This window comes from Rhinatrema bivittatum, chromosome 16, assembly GCF_901001135.1.
Source record: "Rhinatrema bivittatum chromosome 16, aRhiBiv1.1, whole genome shotgun sequence".
NCBI classification, from domain to species: Eukaryota; Metazoa; Chordata; class Amphibia; order Gymnophiona; family Rhinatrematidae; genus Rhinatrema; species Rhinatrema bivittatum.
The window spans coordinates 45,829,123-45,849,709 of NC_042630.1; the positions used below are offsets into that span (position 1 = coordinate 45,829,123).

The 20,587-nt window shown below is 42.7% G+C and overlaps 3 protein-coding genes across 3 annotated transcripts; 2 read left to right on the plus strand and 1 right to left on the minus strand.

Annotated features, from left to right (window-relative positions):
- Positions 1–2,680: 2,680 nt before the first annotated feature.
- Positions 2,681–8,637, plus strand: LOC115078597. The gene is made up of 2 exons (XM_029581526.1): positions 2,681–5,403; positions 7,210–8,637. Exon 1 carries the CDS (start codon positions 3,105–3,107, stop codon positions 4,482–4,484), a length of 1,380 nt encoding a protein of 459 aa, XP_029437386.1. The 5' UTR covers positions 2,681–3,104; the 3' UTR covers positions 4,485–5,403; positions 7,210–8,637.
- Positions 8,638–10,670: 2,033 nt separating this feature from the next.
- LOC115077604 (olfactory receptor 5B21-like) lies at positions 10,671–11,588 on the minus strand. The gene has a single exon (XM_029579901.1). The coding sequence runs from the start codon at positions 11,586–11,588 to the stop codon at positions 10,671–10,673; it is 918 nt and encodes a 305-aa protein (XP_029435761.1).
- A 4,572-nt stretch (positions 11,589–16,160) lies between these two features.
- LOC115077605 (zinc finger MYM-type protein 1-like) lies at positions 16,161–18,932 on the plus strand. Its single transcript, XM_029579902.1, has one exon. The coding sequence runs from the start codon at positions 16,161–16,163 to the stop codon at positions 18,888–18,890; it is 2,730 nt and encodes a 909-aa protein (XP_029435762.1). The 3' UTR covers positions 18,891–18,932.
- The last annotated feature ends 1,655 nt before the right edge of the window (positions 18,933–20,587 follow it).

The following is a 20,587-nucleotide window of genomic DNA, read 5'->3' on the forward strand; positions in this document are numbered from 1 at the left end:
TTCACTTGGTAAATGCTTATTTGTAGAGAATCCGGTAATTCCGGTTTCTGAAAAAAGAGGGGGCTTGGCGTTCACTGAACCGCGTCCGCCTCTTGATGCTATTTTGTCCTTTGATGCCCCGCCTGTGGATCAAATTCCGGCAGGGAAAATGAATGCGTTTTACAATGCCCTATTGCACTGCTTTCAAACGCTCAGAGATCATTACGGACAAACCTCGTTTTCTTTGGGGACGCCTGGAGAATTCGGGACCCGTAGTGAGATTGATCGAAAAGCAGATAGAGTAAGGCGGGCTTTGGGGACGCTTCCAGCTGATGTTAATCTGATACCTGAACATCTGGCCACTAGACTAGTCGCGCTTGAAGCTGTCACTGGTGCCTGTAATTCTCGTACCAGACATTATATTATTTCTACTCTGATGCCACAGAATTTGGTTCCTCCCCCCTCATTCTGCGAAAGTTGGGGGAGTTATTACGGGTGGACTTATCGTTCGATATTTGGGAAACCGTTAATCACAAATCTCGGTGAAGTGCTGCGTCATATTTTGCAAAAGTTTGGTATTTCAGCTGCATATTCTCTTGGCATGCTGGTTACTATGAGTAATTTTGATCAAGTATGGGAGATTTTAAAAGACGTCATGCCTGATACCTCTATTCGTATTGATCTTAGTAATCGTTTAAGTGCATTGGCCCCGGCAGATCGACATGAGCAGTTCCCATTCATTATCCAGCAAGTCTTCGAGGCGGCTGGTCGTCCATTAATACCTTCTAAGCCACTTAAACAGGCTCATCCAGGGTCTGACAGACCCAGGGAAAGGGGCAGGGAGATCCAGCGCACTCAGCCTGAGAAAACTTCAAGACGGGTGAGTTTTCATTTTAGGAATCCTTCTTCCCAGGATAGAAATCAGAGGGACAATAGGGGGTTTGGGAATTCTAGACAGGATTATACACCCCCCCCTCCACGAAATCCCTCTAATACTGGGTGGGTTCCCCGCTATCCTGTGAGGGATAATCGTGGGACCCCTCCTGCCCGCTTTCCAGCTCCTGAGAAACCTCCAGCGGTGTCCGGAGCTGTAACTAAGGCAGACCGCCCTCCCCCTTCTTCTCACAAAAAGCCTGTGAAGCGAGCCACTTTCCATGGCAATGCTGGCTCCACGTCTAAACCCCCTGTGGATCCAGAATAGGGAGCAGGGTGATCTATTTGTGGGCATGATGGACTCAGGTACTACTATTAATATCCTGACTAGAGAATGGGATACAATTCAATATTTAAATGAAAGTGTCACAATTACTATGTTTGCAGGGAAGCATTCTCAAGCTCCCTTAGCGACTGTAGAAATCTTTTCCCCTTACTTCAAAGGGTCCCGTACCATAAAAGTGGCATGTTTATTTGATGAGGAGGATCCTTTTGCAATTTATTTCACACAGGCTGCTGTGCCTGTTTTGCCTTCTATGATGTTGGAGGACCCCCTTTATGGCTTTGAGGCTGTAAAAGCTTCATTTTCTCCTCAGCTCAAATCCATCATTGGAGAGGCTGAGCTGCAGAATTTGTTTACTGAATGGCTTAAGTTAGGAGTCGTTCAGCTCTATCATACCCACACTGGTTTAGTGCAGACCCCTAAGCCGATAGAGATAGTTTTAAATAAGCCTTTCAGTCCTCAAAAACAGTATCCTGTCCATAAGAAATTCTACAATGATTTAAATATTATTATTTCTCAGAAACTTACTCAGGGTGTTTTAATTGAGGAATATTCTGAATTTAATTCACCCCTCCTTCCTGTGCCCAAACCAAATGGGAGTACTCGTATGGTCATTGACTATAGAGTACTTAACGCCTCTTCTGAGACAGTTGCCGCTCAGACGTTGAATCCTGCATCTACAATTGATAATTTGCCACGTCCTAGGTGGAAAGCCACCTTGGATTTAGCTAATGGGTTTTGGAGTATTCCGATTAGCACTTCCCCTGTCACTGCATTCACATTCAGGGGTAAGCAGTATCAGTATACCAGGCTCCCTCAGGGTTTTAAAAATTCCCCTGTTTTATTTTCTGCTGCCGTTGAGGAACTCCTTCAACGACATAACATTGATAATGCTGTTCCTTATGTTGATGATATATATCTGGCTTCTGATAAGCTGGATGTGCTTTGGGATTCTGTAGTTCAACTAATACAGGTACTGGGTGAGGAAGGCTTTGTAGTTAATTTTGCCAAAGCCAGAATTGGTTTTGAGGAAGTTAAGTTTCTGGGATTTTTAATCGGGGTGGCAGGTGCTAGCCTTGCCCCCACCCTCCAAGAAAAGATTATATCCTTCCCGGTGCCTAAGACATCTCGCCAATTGCAAGTAATCATGGGGACACTTAATTTTGCACGTAAAACTGTGCCTAGTTTTGCCTCATTAGCAGCCCCCTTGTATGATTTGCTTAAAGGAGATGCCGTTGTGGCACGTGATTGGACTGCTGTTCATTCTGAATGTTTGAGAGCGCTGCAAGAGGCTGTCAAGGTTTCAGCCCCTTTGGCGCACCGTAAATCATCTAAAGATTTAGATGTCACGTTGCAGGTTTCTGATTCTCATTTCTTGGCTACAATCAGTAACCATGCTGAATCTCAGCCCATATGTTATATTACACATACTTTCTCTCAGCCTGAGAGGAAATTTAATGTTGTGGAGCGTACTCTGACGGCTGTCAGATATTGCCTGTCTAAAGTCTCTGCTCTTGCTCAGGGTAAGATTATTCATTGTTATACTGGGATTCCTCAGTTACAGGCTGTCACTCGCCATTCCCTCCCAGAGAGTAGGGCTCTCTCCACACGCTGGGTGCAATGGCGTGCTGATCAATATAGAGACGATGTGCAATTCCATTATCAGAATGGTTTGGCTGATTCTGACATTATTTTAACTTGTGAGGATCTTTGCTTAACTACTGAGACGGATAGGCTCCTTCCTCCTATTTATCAGAAGGTTCAATTGGTAATTTTTACTGATGGTTCTGCCACACCCTCGGGTGACTATCTTACTGCATTTTTTGCTGGTGCGGCTAATGTTATTTTAACTCCTAATAAAAGGGGTCAGTGGAAAGTCTTTGCCACACATACATGGCGATTAGGTGATATGAGTTCACAGCAGGCGGAGCTGATTGCCTTTCAAAAGGCTTTGACACATATTGAGCAAACGCCCAATTTGGATCCTGAAAGATCCGTTATGGTTTGTTCTGATTCTACATATGTGGTGTCTGGGTTTAATTCACATATGAAAGTGTGGGAAAACAGTGACTTTTTAGATGTTACAGGCAAGCCTATTGCACACAGAGCTCACTGGAGATTAATTTTTTCTATTTCACAGAAACTTACTGTGCAGGTGCTTGTCTTGCATGTGCCTGCTCACCAGACCGTGGGCTGGTACTCTCGTTACAATTCTTTGGCAGATGAAGCAGCTAAATTGGCTGCCTCTCAGCAAGAGATAACTGTAAGGGCACGTCTTGCTAGGCATGGCTCCTTACATTTGAATGCGGCTACTTTGTGCCAGCATTCAGATGGGGTTTTGACTAGAAGTCAGGCAAAGAAAATGGTCAGTGACTGTTTGGATTGTCAGCGCACAAATCCCAAACGGACTGGACACCCTTATGTTGAGGGGATACTTCCACGGGGAATTAGACCAGGGCAGGTGGTCTATATGGATCATGTTGGTCCCCTTACTTCTTCCCGTGGTTACAGACATATTTTGGTTGTACTTGATTCCTTTACTGGCTTTGTGTTTCTATTTGCACAGAAACGCATTACTGCTATTGTGACTGTTAACCGTCTGGCTATTGTATTTGGTATTTTGCCTTTTCAGTTTCTTTGCACAGACGGCGGTCCAGCCTTTAAAAATGCTGAGGTTGAGACCTTTTGTGCTGATCATAGCGTTACTCATCGATTCTCCTACCCACATCGTCCAGAATCTAATGGAATGGTTGAAAGGATTAATGGTGAGGTTAAGCGTAGTCTGCAAATTTTTGCTTTGCAATCTAACCCCAGTAATTGGTACCTTCATCTTCCGGAGATCCAAATCCGGATTAATAGTACCATAACTGCCAATCATGAAGCTCCCGCTATGTCTCTCTTTGGGTTCTCTATGCTTGAAAATATGGCCTCCTCAGAAGCTATGGTTACTTCTGACAAGGCCTCTCGGAGTCCAAATCCTTTTCAGATTGGTTCCGTAGTTTTGAGCAAAACGCATGTTCGTGGCTCTTTAGAACCATACTGGTCTAATCCCTTTATTGTTACAGAACTTCTAGGTGACTCGGGACTGTTGCTTTCTGACTCTGAGGATCCAAAGAATAGGAAAGTTGTGTCCATTAGAGATGTCAAGTTGGTATCCGAGACATTGGGGTTTTCCGGTACCAGAGCCTCGGTTCAACCCCCAGCCTCTGCTGCATCCGCAGTTTCCGCTGATGCCAATGGGTCAGGAGGATCTACCGCTGCCCAGCGCTCCCACTGCTCCAGCAATTGATGTCATTCTCAGCGGTGACATGGCTGTGCCTACCCCGGAGCAGGAAGATCAGGTCGTTCTCAGTGTAGCTTGTCCCGCATCTGAGCGTCCTCCATGTTTCACTCGCTTTCAGCAGAAGCTTTTGCTTGCATGCTGTATGGTTTGTTCCCCAATCAGTACCTTTTTGCATGCTGTGTTTCTTTTTTACAGACCTTATTGTAAGTATGTTATTGCTTGCTGGGTGCTTTTAATTATTGCATCTCCTATCTCACTATTTTATCTCTTATCTAATACCCAGCTGCATTCCACCTTTTCTCCCGCAGCTTCACAGGAGCTCCGTTATTCACACTCACATGTCAGTAAGCGCTCACCTTCTGAGCCTTTGTCTCTTCTGGCAGTGCCTTTGCCTTCTGGTGTTATTCTTGTTCCATACCATGGCTGGCTGGTGCAAGATCCTGTTTTATTGCATATTGATGTTCCTTTCAGGTTTTACACTCACCAGGTTTGGCAAGGCATCTCTCCGGAGTCCCTGCCTGCGGGTCTAGAGTCCAGACTTGTTGCTCTGTTTCTGCAGCTGGAGCGTTCCTCCCTGCAGCTTTCTTCCATCACTTCGGAATCTCCTCTTGATGGCTTCCGTGCAGAGTTCTGTTCGATTAGATATCAGAACTTGTTCCTGGGTTTCAGAGCAGTGAGTGTCAATCTTACTGGGATCCTTGAAACTCCATCCTGGAAACTGCAGCACTGCTCTCAACCACATATTGGTGCTTCTGAACAGTTCCAGCGGCTGTTTGCCCTTCGTCCTTGTTTTCATAATGGATCTTGTGCCTGCATCAATCCCCTTTCGAAGGTGCCTCTGGAGGACTCCTTGTCTGGCTCTAATTATGAATTTTCAGGTTTGATTAAAGGTCTCATTTTCTCCTGGATGGACATCTTTCCTGAGGTAACTCTTTCTTACGCTAATTATTCCACATGGGGGGGAGAGGATACAGGATTCCCCCTTCCAATGATTAAGGACTCTCTGTCTTATGTTTGTAGACTACCTTATGAAATTCTGTTTTTAAATAGTACACATTATCATGTCTTTTGTGATGAATTGCCTGTCTCTTTTACACATTGGCGTGGAATTTCTTTTTATAATTTATCTTTGTGGAATAATGCGTGTGGGAATAATCCATTCTTTTGTACCCGTTCCTCGTCCACCCAGACAAATTGCTTTTGTTGCCCTAGTTGGCAATATCAGGTTAATCTTTGTAATAAAAGGTTTTCTAATAGGGTATGGGGACCCTTCTTTACTCAGGAGGCTAATTTTTTTCAAAATGCACCTGTGCTAGGCCGGTCTTTGACCGCTGCCTGTATCAGGGGTTTAGCTGAGGGGTTAAATGACACTCAGGTTACTTCTGTGTTAGATTTAATTGTACAGACAAAATGGCTGAATGACTCATTTCCCTTGCCCGCTTGGGTGATGAGAACAGCCAACAGAAAACGCAGGAATGCTTTGAAACAGGAGGTTCAAAATACATTCCTTAATCTTAATGATAGAATTAAAACTGCTATAAAAGGTATTCAATCCAATGAATATCAGCTAAGAGCAGGTATTTTTCAATTAAGGGATTACTTAGCTCAAACCTTACAGTTAGGGATTGATGCCATATCCACAACTGATGAGAAAATACAGGTTCTAGCAAGAATAGAACAGCTTACTCACTTTATTGATGGTCTTACTTCCCCAAAACCCAAATGGGGAGACCTTCAATTGGGAAAAATATTAGAGGAAATAAACCTCACAGCTGAGCAAATTCAGTATGCCCATGTTGAGGCTTCACAAGTTATTTTGCAGGTCAGCAAACATGAAATGGGAAAAGAACCATGGGCAACCTTAGGTTCAACCCTAGTACAAGGGGTCAGACGTATCTTTCTCCCAATCACTACTCAGGTCTATAAACGTTGCTGGGAAATCCAGAACTTTGGTCAGTTCTTGGAAAGCTCAAATGGAAGCAACACCTGGATTAAAACAATTAAAATCTTTGAACCAACCCACTTGTGTATTAATAATGCTGGTTATCACTGGATCATAGCACAAGGTTGTCACAAAGTTCCTGTAACTGTGTGTAATTCCCTGGTGCAGGTCTCTAATACTTGCCTCACACTAGAGGGAGAAGCTGATTGTCCTCTAGAACCGAATCCCGGTCCTCTAGTAGAAGTTTTTTTGAAATTACCCAATGGATCTTATATCCTTCGGTCAAACAAAGCACAGTGTGGGTTTCAACCGGGAATATTGTATTTAGTTACTGCACTATCTGTCATTAAGTGTGGACCGTGGGAATTTTTTCCTACACTTAGTGCCCGGTTAACTGAAACAATAAAGTACATGGAATTTAAACCAGTACAATTCACTGAGTTAAAAATGTTATTGACTCATGTTTTAAATGTAAATGTATTATTAAGAAATTTGTCTTCACTTTGGTTAATGTCAGAGGATGAGTTTTTACAGCATCTGAGAATGATAGAACTAACAGCTAGTGAATGGGAGCTGATCCTAGACGAGCTACTGAAGCCAGAGGTATTTTCAAATGCCCTGGGTCGTGCTTTTTCTGGATTAGTGGGTGGAATAGCTAAAACAGCTGTTGGTGTAGTTAAAACCATAATGGAAGGGGCAGGTGGACTCCTTCATGACTTAGGGATCAATTTATTCCCATTAATCCTGGGAATCATAGTAATAATTGGTGTTCTTTTCTTCTGTCTTAAGAGAAATTAGAACGAAGAGCAGCGAACCAGAAATGGCAGGTGTAAACTCAAAGATACATATTCCAGCTAATCCTAGGAAGAATGCGATGATTGTCTGCCTGGGACCTGATCTCATAAATGAGTATGCTGATTATGGAAGCTGGATGTATTCAGAAAACAATCCTGATACATGTGCACCTTATTATCTGCATAAAAACTGTGATATTTTATTTAAGTTCCCACAATATTCCTATTGCTGGACTTGGCCAAGAAGACTGGCATCTGTTCGTGAAGCACTACGAAGAACCTTGAGTGCTCACATTTGTCAGTGTGCTCCCTGGGAACTTGTGCCCTGCTACTTCAATATCTACTCTTTGGCAGAATATCAATTAGGATATGGACATGGCCTATCAAATGCCAATCCTGTTGCTTCAGATGGAAATTCAAGAGCCTCCAGCCCGGGGTTAAGCTCGAATTGGTTTCCAGTACCTAGTCCACCGTCTTTTGTGACGGATGAAGAATTAGATCCAATACACCTTGCTCCGGCTAATTCTCTAACAGACGAAGGACAAGACTTTATGCTTTGGCTGAATGCAGCTCTCTCCTCTGAGGATGATCAATCAGTCATTCTCCAACATCAGCAACCAAATCCTACTCAAGATTCTGCTCCGACTAGACCAACAGTGGAAGGCGAGCAAACAGATTCCAATATCTATAATTAGTCAGACTGACTTCACAGATATCTGAAACGTCTGATCCGGCTGATCTACTGAGAACTGTGAATAACTGTCTATTATTGACTGGACTGGTATGTGTCTTATTCAAAATGCACCTTGCCATTTCAGGATCGTTGCTCATCAATTGGTAAGTATAATAGGCATTTAATGCCCACAGATCCCTACACATGATGGAATCAGTGATGACACATCACAGATTTCTGACCCATAAAGATTATTTTAATTATGAACCCTCATCTTACTTGACTGGATGAGTAGCTTCAAATTTAAAATTTACATTCCCTGGGTATGAATGTTCTCTATTTCCCATAAGGAAATATTGAGAAACTCTTTATATCTGGTTATTATTAGAAACTAACTCAGATTTGTCAACTCATATCTCTTTATATTCAATTTGGTAATGTAACCAATTTTTATTACACTTGTATTATTACATTTGATTTTCACTTGTATCTATGCAATGTTGAGCACTGACACAACTTATTATATGTAGTTTATTGTGTGATTATTTTCCCCCAGGCTTATTAGTGCCTTACTGATTTATATGTACCTAGCTATGTCTAGTATTTGTTTTACTGACTCCATGGGGGGGTGTCAGAAAATATCTTAATATTTTGTGCTTTATTGATAATTACTTATATTTAGTGAAGTCAGTAATCAATTAGCCATAAAGAAACATGTTAGCATTTAATACCCATAAGCCTTTACTTTTAAAAGCCATGACATTGGTCATGGCTGTGCTGAAAAAGCTCCAGCACATAGCTTTCACCTTTCCCCTACTTAAAACCTCAAGATTTCACCTTTGTCCCACTTTCAGACTTGAGAGTACAGTTGTTTACCACTTTCTCTTATCTCAAGTAAGAAAGCACCTGCATTTTATGACATTGAGCATCCTAACGCAGGTGTCATGATTGACCACCCTAAAAACAGATGGCCAGCCAATTAAGTGTGACAGAAGGGAGTGAAAAAGATTTTCTCTTAGAACTACAAAAGAAATCCAATTAAAAATCAAAAATGGGCGAAGCTATAAACAGAATAAAATTTAGATGTGTTGATGGAAGTGTAACAGCGACCCTGGATCAAAGGGTCTTAAGTGTATAAAACAGTGGCAGTTTGAGGGAGAGGGAGAGGTGCTACTTAGACTTTCTTCGCACGTGATTGAGAGAGACACAGAGCGGGGTGCTTCAGAAAATTGGTAAATATAATTTTTTATTCAAGTATATGAGAACCTTTAAATTGCTATTGTTTCTACATTGGCAGATGTATTAGAAATGTATTAATTTCTAAAAAGATGACATTAATAGACATTTATCTGATATTAATAATTTCAATTTCCTTATTAATGGTTCTTGCATTGATTGTAGGATATACTCTGGTAAAATTAAGATTTGAACATAAAAGTGATTCTTAGTCATTTAGAGATATTTATTCATGCCTTTCTGTATCTGTGAAATAAAGAAAATATTTTTACAATAAACTGACTGGTTTATTTATGCATGATGTGCTGCAAGAATTAAAGGTTAATAAAAAATTTCTGTGGTAGATTCGAACACACCTCTGAAAGTAAACTTTTTGTCTCAAGGCAGAAAGGGTAGGGAAATAGAAGTGGAAGTGGGATATTTTATCCAGGCAGGATTCCCTGGTTTTAAATTCTGCTAAGGGTAGAAGCCTCAATACTTCCATTCAAAATTTACCACACCTACATGCCGGCCGGCCGATGCCAGTACTCAAAATGGCGCCGATAGCCTTTGCCCATACTATGTCACAGGGGCTACCGGTGCCATTGGTCAGCCCCTGTTACATGGTAGGAGCATGTGACAGGGGCTGACCAATGGCACCGGTAGCCCCTGTGACAAAGGCTATCAGCGCCATGATGAAACCGGCACCGAGGGTGTGAGAGTGTAGGGGATGGCTCCCAGACTCCCCGCTGGACCACCAAGGAGTTTTGGTAATCTTGGGGGGGTCAGGAGGGTGGGAGGTTGTAGTTAATTTTAATTTTAGCTGGGACACGAATAGAAATTGCCGTATTAATGCATCGGGGTGCCATACGGCCAAATGCAACGTATCTGCTCCCCGACGAATCTGAATCACGAATGCAATGTATGGCGTCCCTCTGCACATCCCTAGTGAATTTGCAGACAAGCTAGGCCATATGGTCTTTTTGTGCCATCACGTTTCTATATTTCAAAGACTCCAGCTCTCCTCATGACTGATTGCCTCTCCTCCTAAACCAACATATAATAAGCTTTGGATTTCAGATTTCTGTACAGTTAATGATTCTTAAGGATGTGACAATGACCTTTACCTCAAAGACATGAGGTAACAATGCAGTAATAAAGTTAATTTGGATTGGGTGGGAAGGTCTTAGAATTCCCTCCCACAATGTGAGAGATGATAAAGAAATTCTTCCCTCATGGCTGCTGGTGAGAGGGTGGGGAAAATTGGGAGAAATTGGACTGATCCCAGAAAATAAGATGTAATCCTCCATACGGGTCCCAGTTCTCATTCCCCAGGGTCTTGTAGATTCTGATCATGAAGGACAGATCCCTCTCTGATCTGAAGAGTGTATATTTCCTTTGAAGGCAAGCTCTCTAATGGTTTTCCTGAATGAGGATAGGAGGGAGCTCTTTTCTATGTTAAAGGGAAGATCATTTTGAGCTGCATGTCTCCATGTATCCCAACCATAAGCAAGAGAATCCTCCATCTGATAACATCCTCAGATGTATACATCATATACCACCATTAGCTATTTCCCTATGACTTTACTCAATGCATTTTGTAATTCCTTGTTCCTCAGACTGTAAATAATGGGGTTCAGCATAGGGGAGACAGTCGTATACAATACTGACAGAATTTTACCCTGCTCCTGGGAGTATGTTGAGTTGGGTCTAAGATAAACACAGTAAATGGACAGATAGAACACAAAGACGATGGTGAGGTGAGAGGAGCAGGTGGAAAAGGATTTGCGTTTCCCTGCTGCAGAGTGGATCCTCAGGATGGCTGAGATGATGTACGTGTAAGATGTAATAATCACAAGAAAGGAAGGGCATGACAACAAAGCAGCTTCAACAAATAATACAACTTCAGTGCTAGCCGTGTCAGTGCAGGAAAGCTTTAACAGGGGCATGAGGTCACAAAAAAAATGATTGACCACATTAGAGTCACAGAATAAAAGGCGGGTGATAGAAGCCATGATTGCCCCACAACACAGAAAGCTGGTGATCCAACAAGTGGCCACCAGGAAGTTGCAGAACCTTTTACTCATGATAAGTGCATAGTTTAAGGGATGGCAGACTGCCACATAGCGGTCATAAGCCATGGCAGTAAGCAGGAAGGCCTCAGCACCACCAGAGCTCATGAAGAATTGCAGCTGCAGTAGGCATCCAGCATAGGAAATTGTCTTATCCCCTGATAGGAGGACCCCAAGAAGTTTTGGGATAATGACAGAGGTGTAGATGATGTCTGTGAATGAGAGATTACTGAGGAAGAAGTACATGGGGGTGTGCAGGCGGGGGTCAGCACAGGTCACTGTGATAATCACAAGGTTCCCCAGCAGGGTGATCAGGTAGATGAGCAGGAAGACCAGAAACAGGGGAACCTGCAGCTGGGGATTATCAGAAAGCCCCAGAATAATAAATTCTGTCACCATCGTCATATTTTCCATCTCTGCTGAATCCTTCACTCTTGTTGTAAGAGATATATGAAGTAATTAGATATGGCGTACATGTTAAGTGCAGATGCCACTGAGTTTTGCAGATACTGCAATGTATGGCCAGCAGTGAAACTCATTGATTTGCATTCATGAGATCTCACATTAAACTCAATGCCGATGTGTTGCTCATTCATTGTGTTGGGTGGAGATTGGTCAGATGAAGGATTCTGTTATCTAAAGTCTTATCCTGTTCTGTGCCTGTGAAGATCCAGATATGGAAATTAATTAAAGGGTGGAGATGATTCCTTACCTAAGTGTAGGAGTAATTTAGGATTTGAGAATTCAGACACTTCTAAGATCCTTTCCTTAATAAAGGTAATACAGGGGCAGCTGAAAGTTCATCCATTTCACTTAATCTACTTAACAATAAAGGGATTGATAAAAGCTTTAGCAGGCATGAACCTGCTAATTAAACTGAAATTCCCCATGCAAGAAGGGACCTATATAGTCTTGAAAATTTGCACATTACAAAAAAAATCATCTCTACCTAAGTCCTCTACTGGGAGTCTTTAATGCTGGCTTTATTATTTCTCAGACTAACACATTGGCCAGCTTATCCATTTTAAAGTTAATGTCAGAGAGATAAATTTAGAAAATCATTGGGTTGATTTGCTATAAAATGGAAGCAGTGTCTCCATAAAGTAATTACAATTTGTTAGAGGATCTGTACTTAAAACCTGGAGGAAGCTAATAATACCCAAAGTTTTATCTTTTTCCAATAATTCATCATGACCCACATCACATGAAGGAAGACTTTAGAATCTCTGAATCTGATCAGGAGGGTTTTATTCTTGCCCAGCATTTTCTGTATCTGAAATGTGAGAGAGATAAATCTCATGGAAGCCAATAAGGTCCCAAGAACGAGTATGGACTGAAATGTGATACTGAGTCAGACCGATGGTCTATCAAGCCCAGCATCTTGTTTCTGACAGTGACCAATCTGGGGTCACCTGGAAGAACCCGGAACATCCTTCTGGAATAATTTCTTCCTGTTGCTGACTCCCAGAAATAAGTAATAAACCTCACTTCTTCCTGATTAATTATTCTTACTGGTCTATCCTCCAGAAACTTCAAGAAACCTTTTTTTTTTACAAGAAGTTTTACAATTAACCTACTCCACATCCTCCAGCAACAAATTCAAAAGCCACATTTTTATTGTTCCTTGTACTTAATGTGTTTAACTACAATTTCTCACCACTCCTCTCTCTCCTACATTCAGTAAACGTCAGTCTCTAAGGCGCTCTTACAAACAAATCTTATTGTGAGGTGCAAATATAGAAATTATTGCTCACTGCTGGTTTCTCATTGATTGAATTCTTCCTAAAGCAAAACCCAGTGGTCAGTTTGTTAAAAGCCTGAAACTCAGGTTCCTCCTTGTGCCGTTCTTTAATAGAGCATCAGGTCTTGTACTAGAGTTTAATTTCCTTCTGCTGCTGGAAGGAAAATACTCACAAGAAATATTGTGCAAGCAAAAAACATGTGCAAAAGTCATGGTATGAATTTCACCCAAAAGTGCTCAATTCAAGAATCAGGAAAACAAATCTCCAGGAGCTTTTAACATGAATTTCTGTTTAGAGCATCTCAGATATGTAATTAATTTCTGGCCTTTAGTTTTGTTTCCCTTTCAGAAGTTGCACAAAAATCTTTCCTTGAATAACAGATGCAACCGATTCAAATCTGCACAAAGGAAAGTGACTGCCAGCAATCTTTACTTTTATCACTGGAAGTTAGTGCAGAGCTTAAATCTCTCCCTAATTAGTGCTTCACGTGTCAAGGATGAAAAGTGAGTGGGTTACAGATTGGACATCTCCTCCACTCAGGAGCGCTGTGCTGTTAGCTGGGAGATCTACACCTGAGCATTAATGTGAAAGAGATCTCAGGAGCGCTGTGCTGTTAGCTGGGAGATCTACACCTGAGCATTAATGTGAAAGAGATCTCAGGAGCACTGTGCTGTTAGCTGGGAGATCAATACCTGAGCATTAATGTGAAAGAGATCTCAGGAGCACTGTGCTGTTAGCTGGGAGATCAATACCTGAGCATTAATGTGAAAGAGATCTCAGGAGCACTGTGCTGTTAGCTGGGAGATCTACACCTGAGCATTAATGTGAAAGAGATCTCAGGAGCGCTGTGCTGTTAGCTGGGAGATCAATACCTGAGCATTAATGTGAAAGAGATCTCAGGAGCACTGTGCTGTTAGCTGGGAGATCTACACCTGAGCATTAATGTGAAAGAGATCTCAGGAGCACTGTGCTGTTAGCTGGGAGATCAATACCTGAGCATTAATGTGAAAGAGATCTCAGGAGCACTGTGCTGTTAGCTGGGAGATCTACACCTGAGCATTAATGTGAAAGTGATCTGTCACTTTGTTAGGGAGTCATGATGAGCCTCTCAGAAGGGAGAGTGAGGGGGTGAGAGAGGGACTGGGCAAAGAAGGAAAAGCAAAGAGAAGGTGGGAAAGCAGAAGAAGAGAGATGAGGTGAGTGAAGAGAGAGAGAAGGATAGGACAAAGCAGAAGAATACCTTTACTTCACCACAAACTAACCTCCACAAGAGCCCGTGCACTATCCATCGCCGGGCCGACCCTTTGGAACACAATGCCAGTTGAACTACGGCAAGAGGAATGCCTGAAATCCTTCAAGCGGAAGCTTAAGACCTGGCTATTTGCCAAAGCATACACCTAATCTCCACTCTGCCTTTCCACCGCCCCCCTTTCGGGACCCTGCTTTTGCCCCATCCTTCTTCTTTCCGCCCCCTTCTCCCCTCTTCTCCCCCCTCTGCTCTCCACTCCCCCCTCCCCCCCTAATATTCCCAAATCCCTTTTCTCTCAGTTCTCTCAACATTGTACATATGTATATAATTGCAATTCTTGTTTAATATTTAATGCAATTTATCCCATGTTCTCTTACCCCTTTATTCCCTTGTTAACATGTTTTATCTGTTCCATGTAAAGCGCCATGCATGGCGTATATTTGCGTTACACTGTGAACCGATGTGATATCCTGGATGAATGTCGGTATATAAAAATTTTAAATAAATACATAAATAAATAAATATTACCATTTGGTAATCGTTTCCCTTCTTTTACTACTCTTCCTACTCTATTATTTTAATTATTATATAAGCTACCTTGGCAACACATGGAAAATCGTCTTGCCAATAAAGTGATCTGAGACTTCTCCTTAGTATTACCTTAAACCTCCACAGTCACTCGGGGCACTCTCCAGCGTCTTAATCCTTTCCTCTTCCCTTCCTCTTCCCTTCCCCTGCCAGTGAATCTGCAGATTCCAGCAGGGCTTCCGTAGCTCTCAGGACATAGCGGTGGAGCTGGGAGCAGCCTCCAAGGGTCTCCTTCCTCCTGTATTCTATTCTCCCTCCTCTCTCCTTCTGCCCTCCCTCCCTTGTTCCACTTCCCTTTCCTTATCTCCTCTCTCTCCTCTCTATGCTTCTCTTTTTTCTTCTTGTCATCCACTGTCTCCCAACCTCTTATACTTCCCTTTCATTCTCCTCCTCTTTCTGATCTACTCTCTGATCTCCGGTTCTCTCATCTTTCATTTTCCCATCCCTCTGTTCCTCACCTCTTCTGAATAAAACTGTGAATTGTATCTGATGAGAGAGCGCAGCTCACAGAAGGCATTAAAGTCGCACGTTACAGGATTGCTGGGGTTTCTCCTTACCTGTCCTGCAGCGCTGCCTCCTCTCCTCCACTGTGGATCAGATGGGGGGAGCCACCATAAGAATTGTAAAGGCTTTAAAAATAGAATATGGATAAAAAATTTACTCTATCCATTTGGGAAATTAAAAACTCTCCCAGACAATTAAAGGAAAGTCTGTTGTTTATTGCCTTAGCTGCCTGCAAAGTTTCAAAGTGATTGATCCAGAGGGGGAATAACGTTTGGGTCTCTGATTCCGCTCTGCTCCAGCTCTGGTTGGGGAATATCCATTGAGATAGAGAAGGTATCAGAGAGTCTGATTTGGGCTTCACTTGCACTGATCAATGGTCAGGATTTGGGACTCATAAGATTTTTTATACCCCTGTCCCACTTACCAAGTCTCTTCCCCACCTCTCTCTATTTCTCTCATGTCTAGAAATCCACCTCAAAACCAACACTTCTGAGATGGCTTATCTAAGATCTCCTCTCCTCCTCTTCCCCCTCAGACTGCAGCAGCCATCATATCCCCTGCCAGGGCCGCCATCAGGGCAGTATTCTTGGGCCTGCAGTATGGGGCCCCAGGATCTACTGCCACATATGGGGGCCCGCAATGCTCTGTAAAGCGGTGCTCTGTAAATCAATGCTATGTGTGTCTAAAAGACACACATAGCATTGATTTACAGAGCACCGCATTGATTAAATGCATTTTTTTATTATAAGCAGCAGCTACTAAAATGATTTTGCAACAGACTTTCTTTGTTATATAGAACACAGTTGGAACACGGCCTTATACATAGTAAGCAGTTTATCATAGACCTTGATTACTAGCAAATGTTCATTATTTGTCTCTAGTAAATTCTGATAACCCCAAAGAATGTACCATCACAAATCTGGCTCTCAAAAACGGAAGCAGAAAAGAGAGCGTAAAGAAGAAGAGGAAAAGTTGAAGAAAAAAAAACTCATACAACAGTACTTTCAAAAGCCACAAAGTGACAGGGGTGATGAAGTTCAGGAAATGCAAACAGAAGCTTCTCATGAAACAGTTGAGCCGACTACTTTATCCTGTCAGGTAGCTGCACCTGTGAGCATTTCTTCAGTGATAGAAGAAGAGGCTGAAACATTGTGTAGTATGCCACCATGTGCAGTATCAGAAGACGATGCAGACACACGGTCCTGCACCTCGTCACCGAAAAGACCTGTCATTATAGATGAAGATTCGTCTTCAGACCAAATTGTGACATCCCGTGTTTGTACAGAGGTGGAAGAAGAAACACCTTCCTGCACAAATGCAAGTTCCTACCCTGAGAATGACGATGTTGCCCTAAACACAACTTCAATAGAACAGTCACACGAGGAAGAAATTGACTGGAAAGACCCAGCACTATGGCCAGATGTCCTCAAAGACAAAGAAAGAGAGAAGATTGTCCTTTCTGGACTTTTCAATGTCGAGCAATTAAAGAATATGGCACAATCACTACCTAAAGATGCTGACACTCGTTCTTTCAGTGATTTTCTTCTATATGCCAAGTCATCAAATGGACGTGAGAAGATTTTAAGAGATTGGCTGAGATGGAGTCCAAGCAATAAAGTACTGTATTGTATAACTTGCATGGCATTTACTAATGACTCTATATGTAAAACAGGAAGCATGCTTAGTAGGAAGGATGGTTTTGATCCATCGAAGCACAAGTGGCATCGGTTGTACATAAAGTTGCCAGAGCATGAACACTCTTCACAGCACAGAAGGAACTACTGGAGGTGGAGAACACTTCAAAATTCTATAGGTGGTCATGGTGTTGACTATGAGATTCAAAGAAATTTGTCGAAGGAAGCCGATAAGTTTATAGCTCTTTTAGAAAGACTTCTGGATGTCACATTGCATCTGGCTTCAAGAAACATGGCGTTCAGAGGAAGTTCTCAAAGAATTGGAAAAATCCATAATGGCAATTTTTTGGGAACTTTGGAAATCTTGGCAAGATATGATAATTTACTGAGAGAGCATTTGGAAAAAGTCAAAGCTAGTCAGGAAAAGGGAAAGAAACTTTCAACTCATTATCTGTCTTGGGCCACACAAAACGAATTCATTAATATTTGTGGAAAACATGTCCTGAATTCTATATTGTCAGAAAGGAAAGAAGCAATATACTTTTCAATAATATGTGATTCTACACCTGATTCTTCACATACGGAACAGAATGCAATCGTTTTACGATACGTTTACAGAAAGCCCCAAGACGGAAAATGGAACATTCGGGAAAGATTCATTGAATTTTTTGATTTTTTTCAGAAGACTGGAAAAGAAATTGCAGACATGATCATGTTTAGGTTGAATGAACATGCCATTGACCTTAAAGACTGCAGAGGACAGGGATATGACAATGGTGCCAACATGTCTGGCAGAATTAAAGGTGTAAGAGCCAAAATCCAGGAGACATACCCAACAGCTATTTTTTGTCCCTGTGCTGCACATTCTTTAAACCTTGTGGGAGTGCATGCAGCCGCAAGCTGCCCTGAAATGAAGACCTTTTTTGGAAGTGTTAACAGGTTATATGTTCTGTTCAGTAGCAGCCCTGCAAGATGTAACACATTGATTGAAGAAGTTGGAAGGTCCCGGCATGGTTTAAGTGACACTCGGTGGAGTTCAAGAATAGAGGCTGTACGTCCAATTGCGCAGAATCTGCCAAGCATTTTAAAGGCTCTGGAAAAAGTTCTTGCATCCAGAAAACTCACAAATGATGCGCATTCAGATGCCCAAGGTCTATATGACTATTTTTTATCCTTTCGGGCAGTGGTTTTAGCAACATTCTGGGTAAAAGTGCTTACCAGCTTCGAGGAGAGAAACAAAATACTTCAATCAAGGTCTATTTCTATGGAAATTGGTGTCGCTAACATTAAAGCTCTCTCTGAAGAGATGAAACTGCTTCGAGAAAAGTGGCCTGTTTTACTTTCTGAAGCTAAAGCTGTGGCAGATTGCATGGAGATTCCCAAGGAACTACTGAACCCTCAACAATTGCGGCAAATAAAGTCAAGGCATCATGATGCAATAGATCCTGAAGATCATTTTAAAGCTAATGTCTTCCTTGTGGCAATGGACACAATAATTTCTGACCTTCATCAACGCTTCCAGTCTATGGAGGAAGTCTGCAAGCTATTTTCTCCAATCTTAAAAGTGAGAACAATGAGTGAAGAAGATCTGATGGCATCGACTGAGGAATTGATCTCAGCATACCCTGAAGATTTTACATCATCTTTACTCAGTGAGCTGCAACATCTTCGGAAAGTGTACGAAGCTACATTTCCAGAAGACATGGGTCCCTTAGATTTGCTTAACTCAATCTACAAACTAGAGCTTCAAGGAATATTCGGAGAGGTGTGTATTGCTCTTCGGATTTTCACCACCCTCCCACTTTCAGTGGCGGAAGGAGAGAGGGCATTTAGCAAACTTTCATCAATCAAGAACTATCTGCGTTCTACAATGAGTGAACAACGTCTAAACGGCCTGGCAATTCTCTCTATTGAGCATGAGCTTGCCAGACAACTCAGTTACAAAGACTTAATTAAAGATTTTGCAAATCAGAAAGTAAGAAGACTGATTGCTTCATAAACCTGAATTTGCTGTTATTTCCACTATGAGTCGAGATGGACACAATTCTAGGGATGTGAATCGTGTCCTCGATCGTCTTAACGATCAATTTCGGCTGGGAGGGGGAGGGAATCGTATTGTTGCCGTTTGGGGGGGTAAAATATCGTGAAAAATCGTTAAAAATCGTTAAAAATCGAAAAATCAAAAAATCGAAAAACCGGCACATTAAAACCCCCTAAAACCCACCCCCGACCCATTAAATTAAATCCCCCACCCTCCCGAACCCCCCCCAAATAACTTAAATAACCTGCGGGTCGTTAAAAATCGAAAAATCGAAAAACCGGCACATTAAAACCCCCTAAAACCCACCCCCGACCCTTTAAATTAAATCCCCCACCCAAATAACTTAAATAACCTGCGGGTCCAGCGGCGGTCCGGAACGGCAGCGGTCCGGAACGGGCTCCTGCTCCTGAATCTTGTCGTCTTCAGCCGGCGCCATTTTCCAAAATGGCGCCGAAAAATGGCGGCGGCCATAGACGAAAAAGATTGGACGGCAGGAGGTCCTTCCGGACCCCCGCTGGACTTTTGGCAAGTCTCGTGGGGGTCAGGAGGCCCCCCACAAGCTGGCCAAAAGTTCCTGGAGGTCCAGCGGGGGTCAGGGAGCGATTTCCCGCCGCGAATCGTTTTCGTACGGAAAATGGCGCCGGCAGGAGATCGACTGCAGGAGGTCGTTCAGCGAGGCGCCGGAACCCTCGCTGAACGACCTCCTGCAGTCGATCTCCTGCCGGCGCCATTTTCCGTACGAAAACGATTCGCGGCGGGAAATCGCTCCCTGACCCCCGCTGGACCTCCAGGAACTTTTGGCCAGCTTGTGGGGGGCCTCCTGACCCCCACGAGACTTGCCAAAAGTCCAGCGGGGGTCCGGAAGGACCTCCTGCCGTCCAATCTTTTTCGTCTATGGCCGCCGCCATTTTTCGGCGCCATTTTGGAAAATGGCGCCGGCTGAAGACGACAAGATTCAGGAGCAGGAGCCCGTTCCGGACCGCTGCCGTTCCGGACCGCCGCTGGACCCGCAGGTTATTTAAGTTATTGGGGGGGGGTTCGGGAGGGTGGGGGATTTAATTTAAAGGGTCGGGGGTGGGTTTTAGGGGGTTTTAGTGTGCCGGCTCACGATTCTAACGATTTATAACGATAAATCGTTAGAATCTGTATTGTATTGTGTTCCATAACGGTTTAAGACGATATTAAAATTATCGGACGATAATTTTAATCGTCCTAAAACGATTCACATCCCTACACAATTCAGTACTCACACTGAACTGCTTTATTGGATAGAACCCACTGGATTTCTCAGATACTGTGCATTTATCTAAGTGATTTGAGTTTGTTGACTTGTTTTTATTTTTTTACACCTATGGTGGAGTTTACACATAGGTATAAACATTGTTGCATATACTTTATCCACTGAATGCTTGTGGCCCAGACATTTTGGCTGTATGGGGCCTCAAAATTCCTGATGGTGGCCCTGTCCCCTGCCCTGCTCTCTGTACCACATTATTATGCAGCCTGCTCATGCTTACTCAGTTAGTTATAAGCATATTCAATAATCACTACTTTCCTGAATCATTTTCTGTCATTATCAAACCTTTCTTCTTCTAGATCTTCAGCTCCTAATGGAGGTTCCTGCCATACTCTGTACCAACTGATTATTTGTATAT

Bases quoted from the DNA above. Each gene is read 5' to 3' on its own strand.
- LOC115077604 (XM_029579901.1), bottom strand. From the start codon at position 11,588: ATGGAAAATATGACGATGGTGACAGAATTTATTATTCTGGGGCTTTCT.
- LOC115078597 (XM_029581526.1), top strand. From the start codon at position 3,105: ATGAGTTCACAGCAGGCGGAGCTGATTGCCTTTCAAAAGGCTTTGACA.
- LOC115077605 (XM_029579902.1), top strand. From the start codon at position 16,161: ATGTACCATCACAAATCTGGCTCTCAAAAACGGAAGCAGAAAAGAGAG.